At 39.2% G+C, this 26,378-nt stretch overlaps 1 protein-coding gene and 1 pseudogene across 8 annotated transcripts in view; both read right to left on the reverse strand.

Annotated features, from left to right (window-relative positions):
- The window catches only part of DNAH7 (dynein axonemal heavy chain 7), a 393,327-nt gene that overhangs the window by 317,689 nt on the left and 49,260 nt on the right, over positions 1–26,378 (reverse strand). For 7 of the 8 annotated variants that reach the window (XM_054679169.2, XM_054679172.2, XM_054679171.2 and 4 more), the window contains exons 2-3: positions 17,905–17,972; positions 852–914 (exon numbers count right to left, since the gene is read on the reverse strand). In XM_054679169.2, coding sequence (XP_054535144.1) covers positions 852–914; positions 17,905–17,972 — 131 coding nt within the window. The remainder of the gene's footprint in view (positions 1–851; positions 915–17,904; positions 17,973–26,378) is intronic. The other variant, XM_054679168.2, reaches the window with a different exon arrangement.
- Positions 5,985–6,752, reverse strand: LOC129143324 (glutathione S-transferase A4-like; annotated as a pseudogene).

The raw sequence follows: 26,378 nt of genomic DNA on the forward strand, positions 1-26,378 counted from the left end.
GATACGGAAGGAAAATTACAAGAGCCAGTCAAATATGAGCACAATATAAGGTTTTAAATCAGCCAACGAAAGCATTTTAGACAATTACATGCCTTGCTGACTAGAAGAGATTATTCAACTCAGCCACTGAATATTTATTCAGCAAGTAAATTTAAATTTAACATGCCAAAAAAGCTAATACCTTTTTTCAATTTTAGAATTTGTCAAATTTTTTAAAAGAGAAAATGTCTATTTCATTTCAGGTTTACTTATAAACTAGAAACAAGATAAATATTTGCAGAACTAAAAAAAATGTTTTGATTCTATTTTGTAGAACTTTTGGTAATCTTGGTATTATTAATATGAATAAGTACACAATTAAAACATGTACTTGAAATGTCCAAGATCATACACTTAAAATTTTCATCCAAGTTTATTTCAAAACATTAGGAATCAACTCTGCATAAAGCAGTCCAAATTCCATTACACAGTTCATGCTGAGCTCTTAAAATGTTTCAAAACAAATAATATTTGAATTGAAACTCCACTTAAACTCAACTTCTGTAGAAGTTATAATAGTTTAACTCAACAGCATTAAACTCAACATACCTAGACAGCAAATTTTATTCTGTAAAATCTAACCTGGACCCAACCATCCTGTACATACCTGAAAATTACAGCCTATAGTTATTTTATTGATATTATTCTTCCTATCTACCTCATAGAATTCCTCCATCAGAAAAGAATCAAATGGAATTTAAAATTGTACAAAATTTAAAATCAGAAATTCAGTAACTTACTTTCAAGCTTGAAAAGTAGTAAACAAACATTATCATAAAGGAATGAAGTATGATGGTATATTGGTAAATTACCATAGACAGTTGTGGTAGAAATCTTACTGGTTTCTTGGATTTTTCTTTGCTGGCCGATTTATCCTGTATGAAAAACATGAAAAAACAAAACTGTTTACTCCGTTAATGCTAAAATTGATTCACTCAACCAAATTTTACAGTGTTTATTGTAAGCACACATCATCCAAAATATTCTAAAACATACTGTACAAATGGCATGATCTTATATACAGAAAATCTTAAATAATTCATCAAAAAATATTAAAGCTAGTCAATGAGTTCTTGTATCCAGCTAGGTTGCAGGATACAAGATCAACACACAAACATCAAATGTATATAGGATACGCCAGGAGGGCGATGCATCCCAATTCCACAGGGAGAGGACATGGAAGCTCCGCACCCAGGACTCTCCCAGGCCTCTCCCCATGTGTCTCTCCACATGTTTTTTCCTGATTTGTATCCCTTATAATAAAACAGTAATAACACGTATTCGAAAAATCAATTGTATTTAATATAATTGTATTTATACAAAATTGAAATTGAGACAATTCCATTTACAATTGCATGAAATGGAATAAAAGACTTAAGAATAAATTTAACAAAAGAAGTGTAAGACCTATACAACGAAACCATAAAACATTATTGAAAAAAATTAAAGTTCTTGATAAATAAAAGGACAACCCATGTTCATGGATTGGGAGACTAATATTGTTAAGATGCAATACACCCTGAAAATATTCTACAGATGGAACATAATCCCTATCAAAATCCCAGCTTCCTTTCTTGTAGAAATTAACAAATTGATCATAAAATTAACATGGAAATGTATCAAGAAGAATCAAACAATCTTGAAAAAGAGGAACAAATTTGGCAGACTCACACTTCGAGATTTTACGACTTACTACAAAACTACAGTAATAAAGACTGCATTGCTCTAGCATAAGGATAAACAGAGATCAAGGGAATAGAATTAGGAGTTCAGAAATAAACCCAGACTTTTATGGGCAATTGATTTTTCATGAGGGTTCCAAGACAATTTAATGGGGAATTGGGCATATCTTCTGGAAGTCTGTCTGAATCTAATTTATTCAAAACTTACTTGGCCCCACCTCCCTTCTCTATAACTAAAACTTCATTTTTTTTCCTAGAATGGTCTACTTCCTAAGGTGAATATGTATTCTGGTTTTTCCCCCCGCAAGCTGCCATAAGTAACATTTGAACCTCTTAGCAGTAACCTTAAGAGAAAGGGGCTAATCTCCTTTGCAGTAGAGAATAATTCCATGGTAGAAGTTTTGTCTAAGTGAGAAGAAGCATTTGTTGAAAATGACAATTTGATCTATAAAGCAGATAATATGAGTTGTGCTTCTGGCCACTTGTCAATGTATTGCCTCAGTTCCAAATCTGCCTTTTTTGCCCTCCTTTGGGATATGTAACAGGACATTATAACATTTCTCCTTTGACAACCAGCATATTATCATGGGTGCCAAGAAGCACTGTAAGAGGAAGAGGCTTTCATCCTGATTCCAGTGCTTTTTCTCATAGCTCCCATGGTGTGGCTGCCAGCAGTCAGCAACCTTGTCAATCTGTGGTGTGAGGCTAACTCAGAGGCAGACACCCTCCAGCAAGTTTCGCCAGCATCCCTGTGGGCAGCTTTCCACAAGTTTCACTTACATCACAGAGGGAGACTTCCTTTCAAACTTTCAGGATCCCAGCAGGTGGTTTTCTCCTCCTAGCCCAGACCTGCATCTCCTCAGCAAATGTTTGTCCACCCACTGGGCCACAGCCACACCTTCTCCCATGAGGTCTTAAATCTAAAGGCTTTGGGGGAAGGGATGGCTCTTCTCTTCGAACAGAGAGTCTCTGCTCTCTTAACATTCTGGTTAATGTTAAAACTATGTTTCTGGCTGGGCGCAGTGGCTCATGCCTGTAATCCCAGCACTTTGGGAGGCCGAGGTGGGCGGATCACGAGGTCAGGAGATCGAAACCATCCTGGCTAACACGGTGAAACCCCATCTGTACTAAAAATACAAAAAACAGTTAGCTGGGTGTGGTGGCAGGCGCCTGTAGTCCTAGCTACTCAGGAGGCTGAGGCAGGAGAATGGTGTGAACCCAGGAGGCAGAGCTTGCAGTGAGCCGAGATTGCGCCACTGCACTCCAGCCTGGGCAACAGAGAGAGACACTGTCTCAAAAAAAAGAAAAACAAAAACAAACAAACAAAAAAACTACATTTCCATTCAATAAAGAGAGATGGCTTGGAGCAGAATATTCAAAATATCTACTTGCAGTCTGTCCATTATCCCCCAAACTCTCTTTTCCAAAATAATGAGGTTTATTTTCAATGTCTATGTCCTCCATTCACAGATAATCTCTTTTCTCTCTCAGTCTAAAGATTTTCTGCTTACCTCTGGTGTTGTTTCCCTTATAGAGGCCAAGGTGGTATTTACTTTTATTTCTATCACTTCGCCTTTAATACATTTTTCAGTCAACTACTAAAGGACATTGTTTTTGCTGCAGCAATTTGAAACTCTCTCTAATGTGCCTTTTGTTCTCTCCCTATTATTTTCACTAGTATGCAAACATGTTAAAATCCCATCAGAAAAAGTATCAGCCTTAATCCTATATTCCCTCTAGCAATTGCCCGATTTTTCTGCTCCCAATTTCTCCAGAATGTTCTCCAGTGAAGTATTTATTCCTTGCATACCTCTCATCCAGAGCTCTGATTACCTCCACAATGCCAAGTCCTGTGGTAAATTCTCAGGCCTCATTTTACTCAATCTTTTAACAGTATTTTGACACAGTTGATCACTGTCTCCTTCCTGAATACTGTCTTCACTCAATTTCCAGAATGATTATATATTTTATACTCTTCCTAACTCTGTGAACACTTAAACTTTTCATTGCCAATTCATTCTCATTTTTTAAAGTTCATTTTTAAATTTACAAATAAAAATTGTATACATTTATGGACAAGGTGGTGTTTTGATATATGTATAAATCGTAGAATGGCTAAATCAAGCTAATTAACATATGCATTACCCCACATACTTATTTTTTGTGGTACGAGCACTTAAAATCTACTCTAATAGCAGTTTTCAAGGATATATTTTTATGAAGTCTAGTCATCATGATGTATAATAGATCTCTTGATCTTATTTCTCCTGTTCCTTCTCATTTTCTGATCTTCGTGTGACAGACATCCCTCAATCCTCAGGTATGTTTCCTTTCTAATTGACCCCATCCAGCCCAAATATTTTAAATATTACCCATATACTGGAATCTCCCAAATTTATCTCCCCAGTATTAACCTTTATCCTAAGTTCCCCACTCCTATATTTGATTTTTGCCCTCTCCACTCAGAGGTCAAATAGACATCTCTAACTTAATGTGTCCAAAATATTGTTTGATCAATAAACTCCCACAAACCCTACCAGAACTTCCCCATATTTTCTTAAACTCAGTAAATGGCATCACCATTAACACCATTATTTAAGCTAAAATCCCTGGTACCATCCTTGATTCCTCCCTTTTTCTCATATCACACATTTAATTCAGTAGCAAACCCTTTGAGCTTTACCTAGAACATATATCCTGCATCCAACATCTCACAATATCCATTATTACTGTAACCATGGTCTAAGGAACTGGAAAGAAAGTGGAGAGTGGAAAGAGAGATCGGGGTGGAGAAAAAGAATGGGGGATCAAGAAAGAAAGGGAAGAGGAAAGGAGAAAGAATCCTTATTATATCATGTGTCCATTACATACCTGAATCTATTCTGATGTCCACTCTCTTGGATTTCCCAGTTCAGTAAACCATAAAAAATCTGTTTTATTTTTTGAAGTTTGAGTTCCATCGTACTTACTTACAATAAAAAGAGCTTCTACTCTTGGTCATCAGTCTCAGTGACTTAAAAATATACATGTGACTAAATCTACCTAACAGCCTAGTCTCTTAGTTACTTAACCTCCTCATCTGTAACCTTGTCTTCCACTTCATCTCTGCCAACGACTTTCATGGCAACCCCTCTAGGATCTTATCACTAAATATGGCAGCTCTTGTGAAATCTTGATTTTAAAACATTCTTTTCTCTGACCACCACATCCTCTGCTCCCAGCAAGTACGATCTGATGCCCTCCTATATTTCTTTGTTTTGACTGAGACCTCTAATATCTAAGCTCCTTCTCAGTATCCATCTGCTCCCTCATACCTTCTCTTCCTCCTTGCCCAATTTAGATTCTACAGTCCATAGTCACAACTACACCCTATCAAATACCCTCAACTCCCTCTGGCACATACTTAACTAAACCATAATCCCATTGGAATTCAACTACTTACCTTCTCTATGCTTGTACCCAAGTAGGTATATATTACTGAGGAAAATCACATCTCCAGTCCTATTGGATTCACTTTAAGTGCATGATTAGTAATCTCAGACATTGAAAACTTTTGAGATTTTCTAATAAATTTGGTGTCCTAAGTTTTGTAATGACCTATCTCCAGAGTTTCTCACACATCATCATTTTAGTACTTGAGAATGCCTCCATCTTCCTGTAACTAAGTCTACAGACCTACTTACGATCACACCTTCATTGTTCTTCTATCCTTCATCTACAAGCAGTTGGGGACACTATCGCCCCTACGATCACAGGCCAATCCCTCCATCTCCTTTCACTTTATTGAAGACAGTGCTTTTCTGATAATCCCCCTTCTTCCTTGAATTAGCAATGCCTCCCTTTATGCTACAGAACTCCCATCAACATTCAAATAAAGAATGTTTATTTTTATTTTTGTTTTAATGTTATATTTAATCAACATTTGCTGTTAATGGCAGCATGGTTTCGTTTTTGTTTTTTGTTTGTTTGACACAGAGTCTCATTCCATCGCCCAGGCTGTAGTGCAGTGGCGCAATCTCGGCTCACTGCAACCTCCACCTCCTGGGTTCAAGCCATTCTCCTGCCTAAGCCTCCCGAGTAGCTAGGATTACAGGCGTGTGCCACCACACTGGCTAATTTTTGTATTTTGAGTACAGATGGGGTTTCGCTACGTTAGCCAGGCTGGTCTCGAACTCCTGACCTCAGGTGATCCGCCCGCCTCAGCCTCCCAAAGTGCTGGGATTACAGGCATAAGCCACCACGCCTGGCCAGGTTGGTTCTTTTCAGACACTTTCCTCCTAGGATCTACAGTTTGCTTCTATTATCCACTACAGAAGGCATGTGCTGATACTGTGGTTGGATCGTTAATTCTTGCCATCATGTGACCTGCTGCCACTAGAACTGCAGAATGTTTCTAACTAGTTCAACATATTGGGTATCAGGGAGTGGCTTCCTCTGACTCCCAGGTTGCAGGAATTTCTTAATTCTGGGGATGTTGCTGATTCCTGTTTAAAACGCCTTCAACAGAGGGAAGTCAGAAAGAACAGAAGCATTGAGTTCTTCTACCATTAGAACAGCTTCTAACAGTTGCATGTCTGCCCAACTGAATTTGTTGCCAACAAGAAGATCCTCTCCATGGTCTTTCAAAATCTTTTCAAAGATGGCCAAGTACTGGGTTTTAGCTTTCTTCACAACTGAGCAAGGTTCTCCTCTTTTTCCTCAGTGGGCCAGCGCCATCATCATCATCAGGTCCAGGGTGCCCTCAGCACACATGTTGATCCCGACTCTCTCCTTCAGGTCCTTTCCACAGACATTGTACTTAGCAGCAAGATAGCTGAGGATGGCTGTAGTCAGTGTCAGCATCATTCCATCAATTTCAACCAAAGGCACTTGGCCAAAATGCAGGCGTCTATCCTTCTGCAACTTTTCATATTATTATCTTGTTTCAATAAATTCTTCTTCAAACTCTATTCCAGCTGCAGCCAGCAGCCAGGGGACTGACTCCACCCTGCCCCTGACATGAAAGTAGTAGAGCTTGGGTTTGGCTGCCATGCCTCCTGGCTCAAGATTTTCTGTTCAGCTATCTGGAAGCTCCAAGAATGTTTATTTTTAAAAAGAAAGGAGGCCAGGCGCGGTGGCTCATGCCTGTAATCGCAGCACTTTGGGAGGCTGAGGCAGGCGGATCATAACGTCAGGAATTTGAGACCAGCCTGGCCAATATGGTGAAATCCCATCTCTACCAAAAATACAAAAATTAGCTGGGCGTAGTGGCGGGTGCCTGTAGTCCCAGCTACTCAGGAGGCTGAGGCAGGAGAATGGCGTGAACCCGGGAGGTGGAGGATGCAGTGAGCCAAGATCGTGCCACTGCACTCCAGCCTAGGTGACAGAGTGAGACTCTGTCTCAAAATAAATAAATATATTAATTAATTAAATAAATAAATATAAAAGAAAAACAAAACCTTCTTTAATTGTGCTTTTCACTCCAATTATCACCCAATTAATTTATGTTTCCTGTACCAAGATTGTCTGTGCAGACTATATTTACTCACGTCTTATTCTCTTTAAAATTAGGAAATATTTCAAACATACAGAAAATAGCATCATGAACACTTATGTATCTTCAACCCAACTCTTTGCCATCCTGGAATTTTGTGTTTATCATTCCTATGCAAATTTTTACTACACTTATTACTACATATGATTGTCAAACAACCTAAGATATTGTTACTACATGATTTTAAATTTTATATAAATGCCATCACACAATTTGTATCCTTCTGCAACATGCTTTTTAATATTACATTTTTGAAATGTATCCCCATTAATACGTTTCTCAATGATTTTCACAGCTGTATAGTACTCTGTGAGCATAGTACAACGTATCCATTCCATTCTCTAGCGAATGAACATTTAACTTATTTCCAATGTTTCTCTATTACAAAAGATGTCTCAGTGAACTCCTTGGGCATGTATTTTAGTATAAACACACACAGTTCTTAGGCATGTATCTCATATATACACACATATGTGTGTATATGTAACATAAATATACATGTGCATCTCTGTTTTGTCCCTTTAATTCCATTGGTTTATTATCTGTAAAAAAATTTATATTATATTGCCTAATTTACTATGATTCCTGATAGGTCTTGATATCTGTAGGGCAATTCCCTCCACTTTACCTTTCTTAAAAATTATCATAAACAATCTTGACCTTTTTTCTACCATGTGAAATTTAGGATCTACACTGCATGAAATTTTTTAGGACAATGATAGAAACACATTGAATACTGACTCTTCTCTCTTTTGAGCACAATGTATTTCTTTACTTATTCAGATTCTGGGAGCATATCCTTCAGAAACATTTTGTAGTAGTCTTCATAAGGGTGTCATATGTCTTTTTTAGACTTATTCTTAGGTATAAATATTTTAAATGAAAAATTCATCATAGGAACTCAACAACTGTTAATCCAACTGATTTATGGACAGGGAACTATGAAGATTGCATCCATTTATAATAATGTCTGTGATGGTTGTGCTCTGCCTCAGATCAATTCTTTACCCTCTTCTTCCTGCTCTGTGCCTGGGAGGCTGAATTCTACAGATGGACATCATCTGTGCCTTCAGTTCTCTGACTTCTAATAGGAATTATCCAAAAAAGGCACCAGGAGGAGACTGAAGAGCAGGAGGGCAGAAAGTTTAGGATATTTGTTTCCTAGTCTTCCCTGTTCCCTGTTGTTCTGATAGTGGCTGAATTCTTCCAGACCTCAGCTCCTGTCAGGAAGCTACCATTCCAAGTGTCTAGCACTCATCAGGGTCTGAGAATAATGTTCAGTTTCAATGACCCATCAGGCCTAGCCATGGTAATGGCATCCTACTGTCCTACTGCTGTTAATCCTTGAGTGTCTCTTCATCCCTCGTGGTTCCCTTAACCTTACCTTTCATGCTTCCAAAGGAAAACTACACTCTAAATTAGCATAAATGAAATTCTCAAGATTAGTTTTTAACCTTACCAACACCTCTACAAATGGTCTTTTTATAAATGTTCTTCAGTTAAGTCCTTTTGAGTATGCCATCTGTTTTCTGTTGGGATCCTGACTAATATAATTTTACATTCTAAAATTAAAATTGCTAAGGAGTCTGGGTCTTCCTTAAATAGTCTGGCTTTGCATTTTGTTTTTACTTCACTGATTTTCACCTACTTGACTGCTGGAAGAGATGTCATAAACCTGGGATAGCCCAAGTATTAACCCTCCTGATCAAATGACTAGAATCTATAAATGTGTCTGGTTAAATCAACAATAACCTCTCAAAATTTAGTAGTACTGATTTAAATATAGTTGTCAGTTGTCACATGTTTGAGTTCTGGTTGTTAAAGTTATCACCATGCTGTTGGTCTCATATCCAACTTTTTTCATTCTTTCCCCTTTTTAAGCAATGACATTTCAAAAACATGATGAAGGAAAATGGAATGAGCATCACATCATGTAAACACAAATTACTTGATTCCATAACTAGAAAAAGTGCTGGGGTAGAAAAAGACTGACAGCTTTTTCCTCTTCTCTGCCCACAATCTGTAGTATATCCATGGGGAGCTTCCTGGTCTTCGGATATTTGTGCCTCTAAACCTCTCAAAGTTTTTCAACTGATACTAAAAATGCCTTTTAAAGTTTTAACTCATTTTAAAAATGAAATGAGCAATTGCAAAAGATTTACATTTCTTCTAAATGCCTAATTTAAGAGAAAAGCCCAGACTGCTATTCCTGAAGAATTCCATGTCACTCTCAACCTTCCACTAATGAGATGAATATGTTAAAATCTCCTTCAGCAAATACGATTTTACCACCTGCTCACTTTCTCAAACTGAATGAATACACAAGTAAATGTCACATAAAAAATGGCATTTCCAGAAGTTTAATCCATTCTGTTTGTTTTAGGTTAAAATATAAAAACTTTCATCCTTCCAAAGGAAAGCTACACTCTAAATTAGCATAAATGAAATTCTCAAGATTAGTTTTTAAATTACAAATCAACCAAAACAGTGATAGAGGGCCCTCTGCTGTTCAAAAATAGTAAGTGGAAAATGGAAATCATGTCCATTCTTTTAAGATCCCGCTGCCTCTTCAATAAATCACAACCTTTCTGGAGGGGGAGTGAGAGACTAGGGTGTCATTTCCCAACATCACTTTTATAAAGATGAAGCAAAATTTAGAACTTAACGGCTGGTGGGTTTTTTGTGGATACTTTTTGGTTGTAGATGGGTAAGTTAGGGGAATTGTGAAAAACAGCTATTGAGAAATACCATTGGAAATGTGGTAAAAGTGTATTTTAAACTCTAACAACGTAGAATATGGTTCAAGATCTGGCCGAAGACTAATTTGGGCAACAAGCAAAGAAGCTGCTCAATATATAATAATGGTGACGATAACAAATGTTATTTTTTAAATCTGATTACATTAATATCATGTAGAAAAAAACTAGTAAGATCTATTAAACAATTGCTCAGTGTTTTTGGTTACTTGTATCTGAATTCTTTTTGTTTTTTGCTTGCTCATTTACTCTTTTATTATTAATACCAATACTAATTATACTTTAGCATATGAATCAGTGTCCATTTCTTAGTTCTTAAATTATTTTTTTAAAAAGGTTCAAACCAAATTTTCTTGAGCATTTCAGGTATTAATTACTTATTTGATGAACTAACCAATCAGGATCTTCACATAGTTCTGTTAGTAATGTACAACTCAATGGATAGGAGACTAAATCTGTTTTAATACTGTTTCCACAATAAATTCTAACACTACCGAAAAAAGCATTATAAAGCAATAAAAAAATAATTACCGTTTAATATTGTTTAAAAGCTAAATGAAATTTGCAGGCTTAAAAACAACTGTTTTTCTTCCAAGAGGTTTATAGAGTCCTTTTCCTTATTCATCACTACGTAGAAAGCTAGAGTTATTTTCTAGCTAGCCAGAATAATGACCACGTTTAATATCTTCCCATTCCGTGCTGATATTAAGACGACTGACCATTGTTCTGCCTTTCTGTTAGTTGCTCTTAAGTTCAATAAAGAATTCTTAGAAAGAAGAAAAAGGAGAGAAAGACAGAAAGGAAAAAAACGAGAAAAAAGAGAAAGAAAAGCAGCTATTGCAAAGTGCATCTTTTATCACATACCATGGAATATCATCTTAAGAAGTGCCATATGTCACTTACCAAGGCCTTTCATGTATAGTATAATATTGTATAGTTATGGTATGGCATGGTATCTAATTTGAAATTGACAACAACCTCAAAAAGAAGAAAAGTTGTTCTGATGTTTCCCCTGCTCTGCATAAGAGGTGGGAGAACTACGGCTTACAAAGACTAAGAGATTGGTCCAAAGTCACACGGCTAGGAGTTGGCTTCGATTCCCACCCTAGAACCCAAACCCGCTGCAACTCCTCGCAGAGCCGCCTCTCACCCAAGCACACCCCCATTAGCACTCTGGGGGTGCTCTGGGCTGTGGCTCCCCCTGCTGGCGCGCCGCTAGGCGGCTAGGTTTGGTTGTTATGACGACCAAGGGCAAACAGCTGGGAAGGGAACTTATAAGGGCATTCACGGAAAGCGCTCAGTAACCCAGGCCACAAGTGGGGTGAAGGAAGCTGTACACCGCGGAGTCACAGCTGGGGAGTTCGCTAGGCAGGAGGGGCTTCCACCACTTCCGAAACGCCTGGGAAGCGTCGCGGCTGGCGGCGAGCCTGGCAAAGAGCAGCCCTCTCACCTGCTCACTGCTCATGGCTGCGAGGACGCGCTGGCCTCACCGGCGCTTCTGGGTCGCTCCTGCCCGCGGAACCCCTAGGACGATAGAGGCAGGGCCCCGGGACTTGCAGAGGTCTTAGCTCCCTCCGAACCAGAGCCGTCTAGCGTCCGGGCAGCGTTTGTTGCTAAGCAACGGGCCCGCGCAGGTTCCATTTCCGGTCATCTGTTCCTTCTGGGGCTGGACCCGGAAGCTGGCGCGCGCTCCCGCAAGAGGAGCTTTCTGGGGCGCTTCTGCTAGTGTTGTGAGGTCTAAGGTGTGCGTTGAATAACCAAAGACACTGGGTGGGTCTCCTCCAATATCCTCTGATTACTGAAGTAGATCCTCACACTTCCGCACCCTCCTTCTAAATGAGCCGGATGCCCAGGACTGCTGCCTTAACCCCTCAGAGGTCTCGGAGAAACACTGGAATGAAATGATTACAGATTTCATTGCTAATGTGGGCGAGTGGAGTAATGCGAGGCAGGATCCAGTAAACACCTTTCATTATTCATGTGCTTCCAACCCCTGTGCTGTTGACTCTTCCCACACTCCAGAAAACTATCCTTTGGAAGAATACCAGTAAAGGAACCTCCCAACAATTTTGAAACCAACATTCACAGATGGTTTACTACATGAAAAGTGGTGTGCTAAGCACAAATGTGACCAAGACATCCATTCGCCACAGGCTGGGGGGTGTCCAAGCCAAGCACTTACCGTGTAGTGGAGACGGTGCTAAGAATGGCAGTCCTCAGAGTAAGAACATAAAGCACCAACTAATTTTCTCATGGAGGGTATGGAAGGGATGTGGAAGCTGAAATGTGAAGGAAGAAGAAATGCCAGGCAAAGAATGCCGGGCAAAAAGCAGGTCACATACAAAGGCCTGAGACAAGAGAGCATAGCTGTTGGAAGCAGTGAAAATGGTTCTGAGAGGTCGACGAGTAGGTTTGGATAAAGGGGATTGGAGCCAGTCTAGAGATGAAGCTGAGGTGATAAGCAGGTGGTATATCTTAAAGGACCCTATAAAAGGGCAGGAGTTTGGATGTCAAAAGCAACTGACCTCCACTGAAAAGTTTTATGCTAAGAAATGGCAGAATTCCATCCCGAAATTAACGAGGAACCCCAAGGGGTCATAAATAGCCAAAACAATCTTGAAATTAAAGAACAAAGTTGGAGTACTCACACTTCTTGATTTCAGAACTTACTACAAAACTATAGTGACCTTAACAATTTATTTTCAACAAATGATGCTGGGGAAACTAAATGTCCATATACGGAAAAAAATGCAGTTGGACCTTTACCTAAAAACATCATATACAAAATTATCTCAAAATTGATCAAAGATGTAACTGTAAGGTCTTAAACTATAAAACTCTTAGAAGAAAACTTAGAAGAATCGCTTCACGACATTGGATTTGGCAGTGATTTCTTGGACATGACACCAAAACGACAAGGAAAAAATAGACAATTCGGCTGCATCAGAATAAAAAACCTTTGTGCATCAAAGAATACTCTCATCAGTAAAAAGACAATCCACACAGGCCGGGTGCGTTGGCTCACGCTTGTAATCCCAGCACTTTGGGAGGCCGAGGCAGGCAGATCACGAGGTCAGGAGATCGAGACCATCCCGCCTAACATGGTGAAACCCTATCTCTACTAAAAACACACACAAAAAATTAGCCGGGTGTGGTGGTGGGCACCTGTAGTCCCAACTACTTGGGAGGCTGAGGCAGGAGAATGGCATGAACCCAGGAGGTGGAGGTTGCAGTGAGCCGACATCACACCACTGCACACCAGCCTGGGCGACACAGCAATACTCCGTCTCAAAAAAAAAAAAAAAAAAAAAAAAAGTCCACAGAATGGAAGGAGATATTTGCAAATCTGATGAGGGATTAATGTACAGAATATTAACAAGTGTTAATGAGGATGTAGAGAAATTGGAACTCTTGTGCACCACTGGTGGGAATGTAAAATGGTGCAGCTGGTATGGAAAACAATATGGCAGTTCCTCCAAAAATTAAAATAGAAATATGTTATGATCCAACAATTCCACTTCTGGTATAAACCTAAAGAAGTGAAAGCTGGGACACAAACATACATACATATATATATGTATATATATGCTCATATTTATAGCAGCATTATTCACCATAGTCAAAAGGTGAAGCAACCCAAATGTCCCTTGATAGACAAATGCATAAACAAAATGTAGCATACACATTCAGCTTTTTAAAAAGGAAGGAAATTCTGATACACTGCTACATCTGCTGCAACATGGATAAACCTTGAAGACATTATAACTGAAATTAGCCAGTCACAAAAGAAAAAAATACTGTATGATTCCACTCATCTGAAATACATAGAGTATAACCAAATGTATATAGAAAGAAATTAGAATGGTGGTTGCCAGGGACTGGGAGAGGGAGAGCCAAGAAAGGGAATGAGGAATTAATGTTTAATGGGTACAGAGTTTCAATTATGCAAGATGAAAAAAAATTTGAAGACGAATGATGGTGATGGTTGCACCACAATGTGAATGGACTTCATGCCACTAAATCGTACACTTGACAATGGTTAGAATGATAAATTTTATGTTATATATGTTTTACCATAATTTTAGAAATTTGTTTTAAATATCCTTAAAGTAAGAGGAGGAAAACTGAAACCAAAAAATAAAGAAGGAAAAATGACAAGATCATATTCCCATTTTACAGAAATCACCCTAATTTCAGCATGGTAGAGGGATAGGAGGTAGGTGGGACTGGCGGTAACAGAGAAACCTGTTAGAAGACTATTACAAGAGTATAGTGAGGGATGAGGATGGCTGGAACTGAGCCAATGACAGTAGGAATGGAGTGGACACATTCAAGAGATATGTGGGAGATGACTTAAGATGTGGATGTTTAAAGGTAAAAGGTTGAGGATCATTTTACTGCTTTGGATACCTGAATGGATAGTGGTATCGTTCACTGAGTAAGAAAAAGGAGGAGAATAAACAGGCTTTACAGAGAAAGTGATAAGTCCAGCATTGGGCAGATTGAGTGTGAGATATCTATAGGACATGGAAGTGTGTATGTGGCTGGTAGACACTGCACATATTGGTCAGAGCTCAGAAGATAATTCCTGGGCTAAGGACATGGATCTGAGGCTTACATATAAATGACATCTGAATCCATGAGCATACATGAAATGGTTCAAGGAGTATGTAGGGACAGAACAGAAAGGAACCTAGTAAAGAAAAAACTAAAACCTAAACACTACCAATCTTTATGAATTGGATAGAGGGGGATCCTGCAAAGAAAATCGAGAAAAAGTAGCTAGATATAACAGGGAACTCAGAATATAGAATCATAGAAACAAAGAAAAACAATATTTCAGGAAAAAGAATATAGAGAACAGTATCAAAAGCTTCTGACAATATGTAATCTAAGGATTTAAACGTATCCATTGGATAGAGTGCCAAGGAAGTCATTGGTGAACATGGCAAAGGAGTTTCAGTACAATGCAGTGGGAGGATTTGGGGCCAGATTCCAGTGGCTGAAGAGTGAAAGGAGGGAGACTGCCAGAATAGACAATCTTCAGAAAGTTTAGGTTATGAATAAGAGAGATAGACTGGGGACTGAATGGATTCAGGGAGAGAGGCACTATATTTTTTCAAATAGGAAAGTTTTGTTTGTGTTTAAATGCAAATAGGAAAGGAGAAGATGAAGATAGAGGAAAAAGTAAAAGGAGATAGGATTAATTTCAGATGGAGAGATCTTATAAGCACGCCTTGTAAAAGGAAGAAGGAAGGAAGGATGAGTGGAAATGTGGGTGTTTAAAGCTTGCTTGTGTGTAGTTGGGGACATCCCCCCCCAAAAAAATGAATTTTATTTTTTCTGTGGTATAGAAAGCAAAATCACCTTTCAAGAACGAGAAGAAAGGTAGGAGGCGGGGGATGGTCAAAAATTTGAGGAGGAAGAAGTTTCAATGACTATGTGGCAGAAATGGAGAGAGAACAAAAGTGATTAAAGAAATAGAGGAAAAGCTCAGCTGAAGTTGAAGCCTCTTAATCAGCACCAGCCACTATCCACTTGGCTCTGCACCACTCTCCAAAGGTCTTCAACAGACCAGACTTAGCTTCAGAGAAGACAAACACACAGTGTCTTTCCCAGGCTGGTATAACAGGAGAACAGAGCATGAGAATAGAGAATCTGATAAGAGTGAAGTTGAAATAAAAAATCACAGAAACTAAAATAATGAGTAGAGGAAGAAAGGACTGTTAACTGTGGAGAAAGGGAATGGGATGGAGAGGGTCTCAGAAAGGGTGACATAGTGGGAGAAACTAACTCTCAAAACACAAAGTGAAGCAGTGAGGGTATTGTCTCTGTGATTTCAGAAGTAGAGCTATTCCAGGTGTTGAGAATGTCCCCAGTGTGGCCACAGAAGTGGGGACTGAAGTAAAGGACTTTGCCATGGAAGGTCAAGGAACTAAGTTCCTCAAGCTATGGCTGTTCCCATGGATGCTGAAGTAGCATAGTGTAGGGGAGAACTGTGAGCCAATGTCTTCAATGAATGAAGCTGAGTCAAGGAGAGGAGATGCTATGAGCCTAAGATTGGTAAGAATTCATAGTGGAAAACAGAAGATACATGTTGCAGACCCCATATCCCAAACTTGGAAGAATGGAAAAGCCTAAACAGAAATAGGCTTGAGGGAGAGACAAATTTCATTAAAGACCTGGAGATAAGAATAGAGTTCTGAGAATGGGTTGAAGATGTAGTTTTGTTTCATAGCCTAAGGGTACAGTGATAAGCGTTGAAAGTCAGTAAAGTACTAGGGGGTTCAGTCAGCCAATTAGAAGCAAAAAGCACTTAAGAAAAAAAAGATTGCCTCAAGGGTTTACTCCACAGGCAATAACCAACAGATATAAAGGTGTACTACGTTTAGCAGCTGCCAACCTGATGCCAAAAGAACTAGTCCCAGCAGTTCCGAGGTGTTTAGAAGGAGTTTCAGATTCTTGGCAAAAGCTCAAGGTTAACTGGATTGCTTCATGGAGGGTCATAGTCCACATGAGCAGGCCAGGAGACACTGAGGGATTCACAGCAACAGCACGAGACACAGATGAGCCTAAAAACATTAGCCATCCACCTTCCACTCTTTACCATCTGCCAACTTTCCTTCTTCAATCCTCTGCTATCTCACTGTCCATTCACCTTCAATCTCAAAAGCCATTGTTGAAATCTACAAACATCAGGCTATTCTGGCTTGCTACATTGCCTCCACTAGGCCACCATATATAGCTGGAGTCAACCTCTATTTGCAGGTCAACCCTGGAGTCAACCTCTGATTTGCAGAATCCTGTTTCTAAATTTGTCTTTGGGTGGGTATCTTGCCAGAATTATGGAAGGAAAGTAATTTTTTAAAAATTGGCAAGGACAATTCCTTTGTATTTGTCAGTTATCGTGATCCCTGTCAAGCAAGAGGAATGTGGCTTTCAGCACTGACTTCTTAGAGTAATTCTCACAATAATCAGTAATGTCACCAATTATACTGAATGCTGAGATGGGAGAAATAAGCTAACTAATCTCTGTCCCCACTGTTCAGGTTAAGACCAGCTCAAAATCCTGATAAGAATCAATACAGTTCTCAAAATATTCTGAATGAAGTTTTTGTTTAGACATGTTGGACCACTGTATCTCACAAATTATAAAAAGGAACTTTATCAATCTTGTCATTTGTCTCTTGAAAGATCCTCTTTTGCACTTAGTGCTTGATTTGGGTAAAGCTGTCTGTATGCTTTTGGTTTACTAATCTATAAATATGGAAGTCCATTTTAAAAGAAGGTATCTGGGGACTAAAACTGATTCCTCCATTTAACCAAATTTGAAAGACCAAATAAAGAAAAGAAATTGAATTACTGATATTTTGGTTCCCTGAGCTTGAACTTCAGTTACATTTATGATCTTGTGTTTTCTCTTATGGTTTGGATGTTTTTTGCTAAAATGATTTTATTAGACATGAACCAAATGTTTGCTTAGGAATTTTATGCCCAAACTTGTGCTGATTCTAAGGGAATTTTTTACAAGACTATGTTTTTTTTTCCCTTAAAATATATTGTGTAAGCTTATGCAGCTGCTGAGTTCTGACTTTTTATGTTGTTATTTGTTACTACTTTTTTTTTTTTTTACCTCCTGCTTTTGAAACTGTAGCATGTGTGGAAGGAAGCAAGGAGTGCTAGAGCTTATTTTACATCCTCCTTTGAGGCAGTGTGGCAGCTTTTTTGTTACCTTAGGATGGAGTATAAGATTGGAAAAATCAAATGTACAACTTAAAACAGAGTCCAGAATCTGGTTTGTTGTTGTTGTTGTTGTTTTGCCATGCTTCTCTCTTTGTGAACTGATACTTGTCCTCATTATCCTCATCTTGCTCAGTCAACAAATATTTCCTACCTGCAGTAGGCCAGAGACCATTCTAGGCATGAGAGATACAGAGAGCAGCCAAGATCCCAGTTTCTGTTCTAGGAAAGAGAAATGGAAAATTAGTGAGAAAAAAATAAGTAAATTAATAAATGAATAATTTGAGTTGGTAAAAAGTCCAAAAAGAAAATGAAACAAGGTAATGGGAGAGACTGTCATCAATGAACACATCTTCCAGGAGACATTTGAGCTGGGATCTGAATGACCAAAATGAGCCAGCCATTCAAATACTTTGGAAATGAGTTTCCCAGGAAGTAAGGAGCAGCTAGATCACAGGTCCAAGTAGGGAAATGAGTTTGAAATGTCCAAAGGCCTGAAGAAGGCCAGGAACATAGTGAAGAAGGATGTTATTTTAATTACATGGATAAATCATAAACTGAAACAGGGCAAATGGGGTAGGAGGAAAGCCAATTAGGAGCCTACTGGAACAGGCCCGGGAAATATCAATGGTGGCTTAAACTAGAAGGAGGCAAAATTAGAAGGATGGAGAGAAGAGGACAAATCAGGGATATATTTTGGAAGAAAATCTGCTAGGACTTGCTAGAATAGGTGTAAGGGATGATAATAAGGTAAAATTACTCCTAGAGTTTTTTTCTGCCTGAACCTCTTGGTGGATGGTTGTGCCTTAAAATGAGGAAGGCCAGGAAGCAGAAAGACATGTTGGAAGGTGAAAGAAAATTTAAAACTCATCTGGGTGCGTTGGCTCATGCCTGTAATCCCAGCACTTTGGGAGGCCTTGACCAGTGGATCACCTGAGGTCAGGAGTTCCAGACCAGCCTGGCCAACATGCTACAAAAATTAGCTGAGTGTCGTGGTGTAAGCCTGTAAATCCCAGCTACTTGGAAGGCTGAGGCATGAGAATCGCTTGAATCCAGGAGGCAGAGTTTGCAGTGAGCCGAGGTCGCCTCAGTGTACTCCAGCCTGTGCAACAGAGCAAGACTGTCAAAAAAAGGAAAGGAAAGGAGAGGGGAAGGGAGGCGAGGGGAGAAGGGAGGGAAAGGGGGAGGGGGAAAGGAAGCGGAAAGAAGGGAAGGAAGGAAGGAAATTAAATTTAAAATTCAGTTTTTTTTAGTGGTGATTTCTGAGATTTTAGTATACCTGTCATCTAAGAAGTGTACACTGTACCCAATATGTAGTCTTTTATCCTTCACCCCCTCCCACCTTGAGTCCCCAGAGTCCGTTATATCATTCTTATGCCTTTGTGTCCTCATAGCTCAGGTCCCACTTATAAGTGAGAACATACGGTATTTGGTTTTCCATTCCTGAGTTACTTCACTTAGAATAATGGCCTCCAGACCCATCCAAGTTGCTGCAAAAGACATTATTTTATTCCTTTTTTATGGCTGAGTAGCATTCATGGTATATATATACCACATCTTCTTTATCCACTCATTGGTTGATAGGTACTTATGTTGGTTCCATATTATTGCAACTGTGAATTGTACTGCTATAAACATGGGTGTGCATGTGTCTTTTTTATATAATGACTTTTTTTCCTTTGGGTAGATACCCAGTAGTGGGATTGCTAGATGGAATGGTAGTTCTGTTACCAGGGATGCTGCCTTGCTGCCTTGGGATGGATCCTTTAACCGAGATCAACAGAGCTGGAGCTCTGGACCAGCAATCTCAGTTCTTGTGATAGTGAGCAAAGAAATGCAAACTAACAGCAAAGTACAAGCTCAAAGCAAAGTTCATTAAGGCACAGTAATACACTCTCAAAGGGAGAGTGGGCCAACTTCTGTGAAGTGAAATCAGCCACTCTTTGCAGAGCTCAGGATGCTTTTATGGGAGGAGTTGAGGCTTGGGCTGTGTTTCAGTGACAGGATGATGTCATTTGATTGGCAGTTTATAGTTACATAGCTGAAGTTAAACTGAACATGTTTTTACCGATATTTCGTTAAGAAAAGCCCACTCAGAGGGGCAAAACCACAAGTAAATTTTACTATAATGGCTGTATAATAAGGATTGGGTTCCCCAGGGTTATGGCCTAGATCAAGCTTGTCCAAATGTGGCCCAGGACAGCTTTGAATGTGGCCCAACACAAATTCGTAAGCTTTATTAAAACATTATGAGACTTTTTGCAATTTTTTTCTTTTTTCTTTTTTTTTGCTCATCAGCTATTGTTAGTGTTAGTGTATTTTATGCATGGCCCAAGATGATTCTTTCAATGTGGCCCAGGGAAGCCAAAAGCTTGGAAAACCCCTGGCCTAGATGGACGGGGCATGTGTCACGTTAGGAAATTTTTATCTGTGCCCCAGTTTTTCTTTCCCCAGGATGTGCTGGCCACAGACTTTACCACAAATTCTGTCCATTAGGGTGGAGCTATGGTGATTTGGGGGCTGAATTTAGGTGGGCCAGGGCCTGTCTTAGTGACAGCCCTTCTGCTTTCTTCTCTCACCCCCTCCGAGCTGCTAATGTCTACCTAACTACCTAACAGCTCTACTTTTAGCTCTTTAAGGAATCTCCATACTGTTTTCCATAATGGTTGTACTAATTTACATTCCCACAAGCAGTGTAAAACTGTTCCCTTTTCACCACATCCACACCAACATCTATTGTTTTTTGACTTTTTAATTATGGCCATTCTTGTAGGAGTAAGGTGGTATCTCATTGTGGTTTTAATTTGCATTTCCCTGATGGTTAGGGATGTGGAGCATTTTTTCACATGTTTATTGGCTGTATCTCTTCTTTTGAGAATTGTCTATTCATATTCTTTGCCCACTTTTTGGTGGGATTATTTCTTAAAAATTCAGTTTTAAGCATGTTAAGTTTCAGTTGCCTAGTAGGCATCCAGTTGAGATGCTGAAGAGGCAGGAAACCATCCTGGTCTGGGTGCAGCTCCTGTCAGGGTATAGATTCGAAGTTCATCTAAATATAGACGGTCATTGAAGTCATGAGATTAGATGAGATCATCAAATGAGATAGAATAAATAAAAAAAAAGAAAGAAAGATGGTTTAAGGACCAAGCCCTGGGGGCTGTTGTTTTCTCTTTCTGGAAACTTGAAATTTAAAAATCACATATTTTGTCAACATATTTTATGATATTTTATCAAAGAGTTATGCAAGCACAAAGTTAGAGTTACAATAGATAACTGAGATATAAAAGAACCCTACAAAATGTGGTTGACAGTTCATGCATGTGGTATTTGTTTGTGAAAACCCTGAGCTATGTATGGACCAATTCCCATGAAAACAAATAATGATGTTGCTTTATTACCACACATTGACCTTCAGCTAATCACAACCAGACCTGAAAAACACAAATGATGGCATTAGTTTCTTTGAACACTAGAGGGAGATAAAGTCACCTGTAAATCAGGAAAATAGAAAAATCCTTACTTTTTTCCTACAGAACTACTCTTACCACAGAATCATAGAATATTTTAAAGTTTGATTATTTTTACAGTCATCAAGAAATACAGTCATGTATTATAAAACTGGAACAAGCCAGGCACGGTGGGTCACTCCTGTAATCCCAGCACTTTGGGAGGCCAAGGCGGGCAGATCACCTGAGCTCAGGAGTTGGAGACCAGCCTGGGCAACATGGTGAGATCCTGTCTCTACAAAAAATACAAAACTTAGCCAGGCATGGTGGCAAGCACCTGTAGTCTCAGCTACTGGGAGGCTGGGGTGGGAAGATTGCTTAGGCTCAGGAGATTGAGGCTGTAGTGAGCTGTGATCATGCCACTGCACTCCAGCCTGGGCAACCGAAGGAGACCCTGTCTCCAAAACAAAAAACACTGGAACAAATTACATATGTTTAGAAAGTAGCCTGACTTATTTTTTAAATCAGGTTTTGCTAAAAGGCTTTTATATATGCTAATAATGTGCTATATTTTCAGGTGATACCTTAGTCATTTTTCTCTTGGGCAATGCAAAGCAACAACATATAAACCAGCTAATTTTTATTTGAAGAAACAACTCTTCCTCCCTTGGAATTCCAGTAATAGGCTTACTGTAAGTCAAGTGTCAAAAGAATTGCCTCTCAACCTTATGTCTGTGGACTTTGAGAATGTGCTGTACTTCATCACGTTCCATGTTTTTCAGGTGGCTTAAAGGTCATGGGCACAGAGTTCATTCTGGACTTTTTATTTGCCCAATAAAATGCTTTTCGACTTTGCTAAGTAATCACATAGATATGTAGTGTTTTCATGATTGCTTGGGGCAACTAGAAAACTTTCTCTTTATTTACTTTGGTAATCTTTCTTAAAACATGCTAAAAAAAAAAAAAAAGTCCTTTTTTCCAATCAAAGATTGAGTGTGAGCCGTATCCAACAGTTCCTAGCCTACCAAATACTTTATTTGACCTTGTAACTAGCTTAATAAGTTCTCTTTTCCATAACCTCAACACTAAAGTGCTTCTGATAATTAAAGAGAAAAAAATATATTTTCTATCTCTAGGGGAGGATTATGGTGTAGGAAAAGAGACTGTTTTCTGGAATTAGAGTTGGTATAAATCCTGACTTTGTCTCTACTGGTTGGTGAAAGTGAAGAAGTTACTTTGCATCTGTAAACGACCATTTTCTTTTCTCTAAATTGGAATTGCAACCTTTTAGAATTGTTGTGAGCATTAATTCAGAGAATTATGAAAAGCAGCTAGCTTAGTTCCTAGCACAAAGCAGATATTCCAACTTCCCTGTGCCTTCCTCTTTCCTTCTATCTGAAATGCTTTATATTTTAAAATGGTTTTATAAATCATATGTTCATAGATTATGTGTTCTGAAGTATTTGTCAAGTGCTGGTGATAAGATAAGTGCAGAATGTGACCTGGGTCACATTTATAAGGCAGACTTGCAAAAGTACATGTGGTCAGAGCTGTATTGCCCTGTGCTCTACACAACTCTACACCACTAGGCCAGGTATAGAATCTCACCAAGGTCCTACATGGTCCATGATCAGCTACTCCTGAATATGGGCTTGGAAGAAGGGAGAGGAGAGGGAGGCCACTGCAAGTCAGGCAAGGGCTGTAGTCCCAGAAGAGAATAACTTCCCTTTTCCCTCCGTAAATGTAAATTCTACCTCCCCACCCCCATAAAGGTGCAGTTCAAATCCTCCTTTCCCCAAAAGACATTCCCGCCCTAAGTGAAATCACCTTTACAAACACCTATAACATTTATCCAATTCAATCATCTGACAACACATTCTTTTCATTTCTACTTAATCATTTCATTTACCTGTATCTCTCTAACTAGGTAGGTTTTTAAAGCATTAGTCATGCCCTATTTCATAGTTTTTCATTTTAGCACATTTCACAATGCTCCACTTGAAGCAGACGTTCAACACATACTTGAATGTATCTCCAGGTCAGTTTTCCTTCAATTTATTTTGTTGCGTGCAGTTTGATAACAGAACTCATCAAGGGTATAAGTGTACAGATACAGATTGAATCATTTTGCTGATAGCATCTGAAAATTACCTTTTTCCTTAAAATTGTAGATTATTAAAAAGAAATAACTAAAATATATAACATATTAGGCTTCTATTTGTGTGGTTTACTCTGGTACTCATGCCATAGTTTTGTTTGTTTCACCATCCAGATCAAGGCCATGGTTTTTGCTGAGTTTCACTTTCAACTGGAACAGATTACAGTTGCCATGAAGTAATGGCGATCACCTACGATATAATGTAGCAAAGAGTGTATGATAAATATTCATCACCAGTAGATCATTTTTCTTTGAAAATCCCTTAGTCAAATCTTATTATTGGTCATGAAATGTATGCATGATAATTTGACATCTGTAAATATAACTCCATTTTTATGATACAAATAACTGAAGCAGAAATTGAAGTTTTATTATTTATCAAACTGCAGAATAAAAGGGTGCTGAAGCTGGAATTTGAATGTTCCTCAATGTCATGAAGGATAAAAAATCAAACATGAAATGGATGATCTGTTTTCTGAGTGTCAAACTATAACACAGAAAAGTAGTAACCCTGGCTGGCCATGGTAGCCCATGCCTGTAATCCCAGCACTTTGGGAGGCCAAGGCAAGTGGGTCACTTGAGGTCAGGAGTTCAAGACCAGCTTGGCCAACATGGTAAAACTCCGTCTCTACTAAAAATACAACAATTAGCCAGGCATGGTGGTGTGTGTCTGTAGTCCCAGCTACTCGGGAGGCTGAGGCAGGAGAATGGCTTGAACCCAGGAGGCAGAGGTTTCAGTGAGCCAAGATCACGCCACTGCACTCCAGACTGAGCAACTGAATGAGACTGTCTCGAGAAAAAAAAGCAAAGTAATAATCCTAAATTCTTATCGCTTGTTAGCAGCTCTGTGACCCACTTGCAGTGTGACTCCACTTTACAGTGGCCCCAGTTTTTCCCTAAGGAGCACCTAGGCAAGGTTGCATGTTCTTCAAGAAGACAATACAGGACTATACTTTCAAATAGTAAAAATTATAATGAAACAACATTCTTTTCAAAATAATTGCCTGGTAATATATTTTCAAAAGAATACTCAGGTAATGAGATCTTAGATCACTGTCGTCTCAAACTCCTAAGTTCAAGCCATCCTCGCACATCAGCCTCCTGAGTAGTTGGGATTACAGATGTGCACCACCACACCAGGCTATGGCTACAAGTTTAAAATAAAAAATACATGCAGAAAAGAATATGGAAATAGACTCCTTCCCTTCTGCTTTTAATCATTCATGAGTTTCTTAGCTGCTAAAATATATGTTGAATAGACTTTTTTTTCTAATTCTACATCATTTTCTCCTTCCTTTCAAATCCCAAATCCTCAAATGAGTGGTCATTACCCACTTAGAAACTATTTCCCCACCATTTGATCTCTTTGGAAACCCTCTATAATCCAGCTTCTATTTCCACAGTCCGTTGAAATACACTTAATACTATTAATGTCCTTGACCCCCTTCTAATTTTTCTTAACTACTATTCAGAAGCTGATGTTGTCACCTCCTTCTTAAAATTACTCCTTTCTGGTCGTTACTGTCTAGCCTCATTCCCCTAGTTCTCTCACACTTCCTTTTCTGGCTCTTCTTCCATTGCTGTTCCTCCTTTTCCAGATATCCCTTAAAGGCCTGGGGGAACTCTCTCCCTTCAATTCTCAGCCAAGTGCTCATCTACTCTCAAAGTTTCATTTCTCACCTTGATGCTTATGGCTCCTGAGTTTGTGTTCCCTGCTGTGTTCTCTCTCACTTGGATGCCTTTCTCTTGTGTCCAATTACCTCCATGACTTTTCCCTCTAATTACTGTCCAAAACTACAGGTCCAAGACTGCTCTTTCCTCCCCACTTTTTTAATTTCACCTTCAGCCTCACCAGTATTCTAAGTTCAATATCTTGGGTTCATCTTGGTTTTTCTCTCTGTTCTTCAAATTCAACTCCAGTCATGATATGGTTTGGCTCTGTGTCCCCACCCAAATCTCATCTTGAATTGTACTCCCATAATTTTCACGTATTCTGGGAGGGAGCTGGTGGGAGATGATTTGAGTCATGGGAGCAGTTTCCCCATACTGTTCTCATGGTAGTGAATAAGTCTCACAAGATCTGATGGGTTTATCAGGGATTTCTACTTTTGCATCTTCCTCATTTTCCTCCTGCCGCCACCATGTAACAAGTGTCTTTAGCCTCCCACCATGATTCTGAGGCCTCCCCAGCCATGTGGAACAGTAAGTCCAATTAAACCCCTTTTTCTTCCCAGTCCCGGGTATGTCTTTAATCAACAGTGTGAAAACAGACTAATACAGTAAACTGGTACCTAGAGTGGGTTGTTGCCAAAAAGATACCCGAAATGTGGAAGCAACTTTGGAACTGGGTAACAGGCAGAGGCTGGAACAGTTTGGAGGGCTCAGAAAGACAGGAAAATTGGTAAAGTTTGGAACCTCCTAGAGATTTTTTGAATGACTATTACAAAAATGCTGATAGTGATATGAACAATAAGGTCCAGGCTGAGTTGGTCTCAGATGGAGTTGAAGAAGTTTTGGGAATTGGAGCAAAGGTGATCCTTATTATGTTTTAGCAAAGGGACTCGTGGCATTTTGCCCTGCCCTACAGAATTGCGGAATTTTGAACTTGAAAGAGATGATTTAGGGTATTTGGCAAAGCAATTTCTAAACAGCAAAGCATTCAAAAGGTGACTTGGGTGCTGTTAAAAACATTCCATTTTAAAACGGAAATGGAGCATAAAAGTTCAGAAAATTTGCAGCCTGATGATACAGTAGAAAAGAAAAATCCACTTTTTGAAAAGAAATTCAAGCAGACTGCAGAAATTTGTGTAAGTAACAAGGAGTCAAATGTTAATCCCCAAGACAAGGGAGAAATTGTCTCCAGGGCATGTCATAAGTCTCCATGGCAGCCCCTCCCATCACAGACCCAGAAGTCTAAGAGGAAAAAATGGTTTCGGGCTGGGCCCAGGGTCCCCATGCTGTCTGCAGCCTAGCAACTTGGTTCCCTGTGTTCCAGCTGCTCCAGCTGTTGCTAAAAGGGGCCAA

The sequence above is a fragment of the Pan troglodytes genome, chromosome 13 (assembly GCF_028858775.2).
Source record: "Pan troglodytes isolate AG18354 chromosome 13, NHGRI_mPanTro3-v2.0_pri, whole genome shotgun sequence".
NCBI classification, from domain to species: Eukaryota; Metazoa; Chordata; class Mammalia; order Primates; family Hominidae; genus Pan; species Pan troglodytes.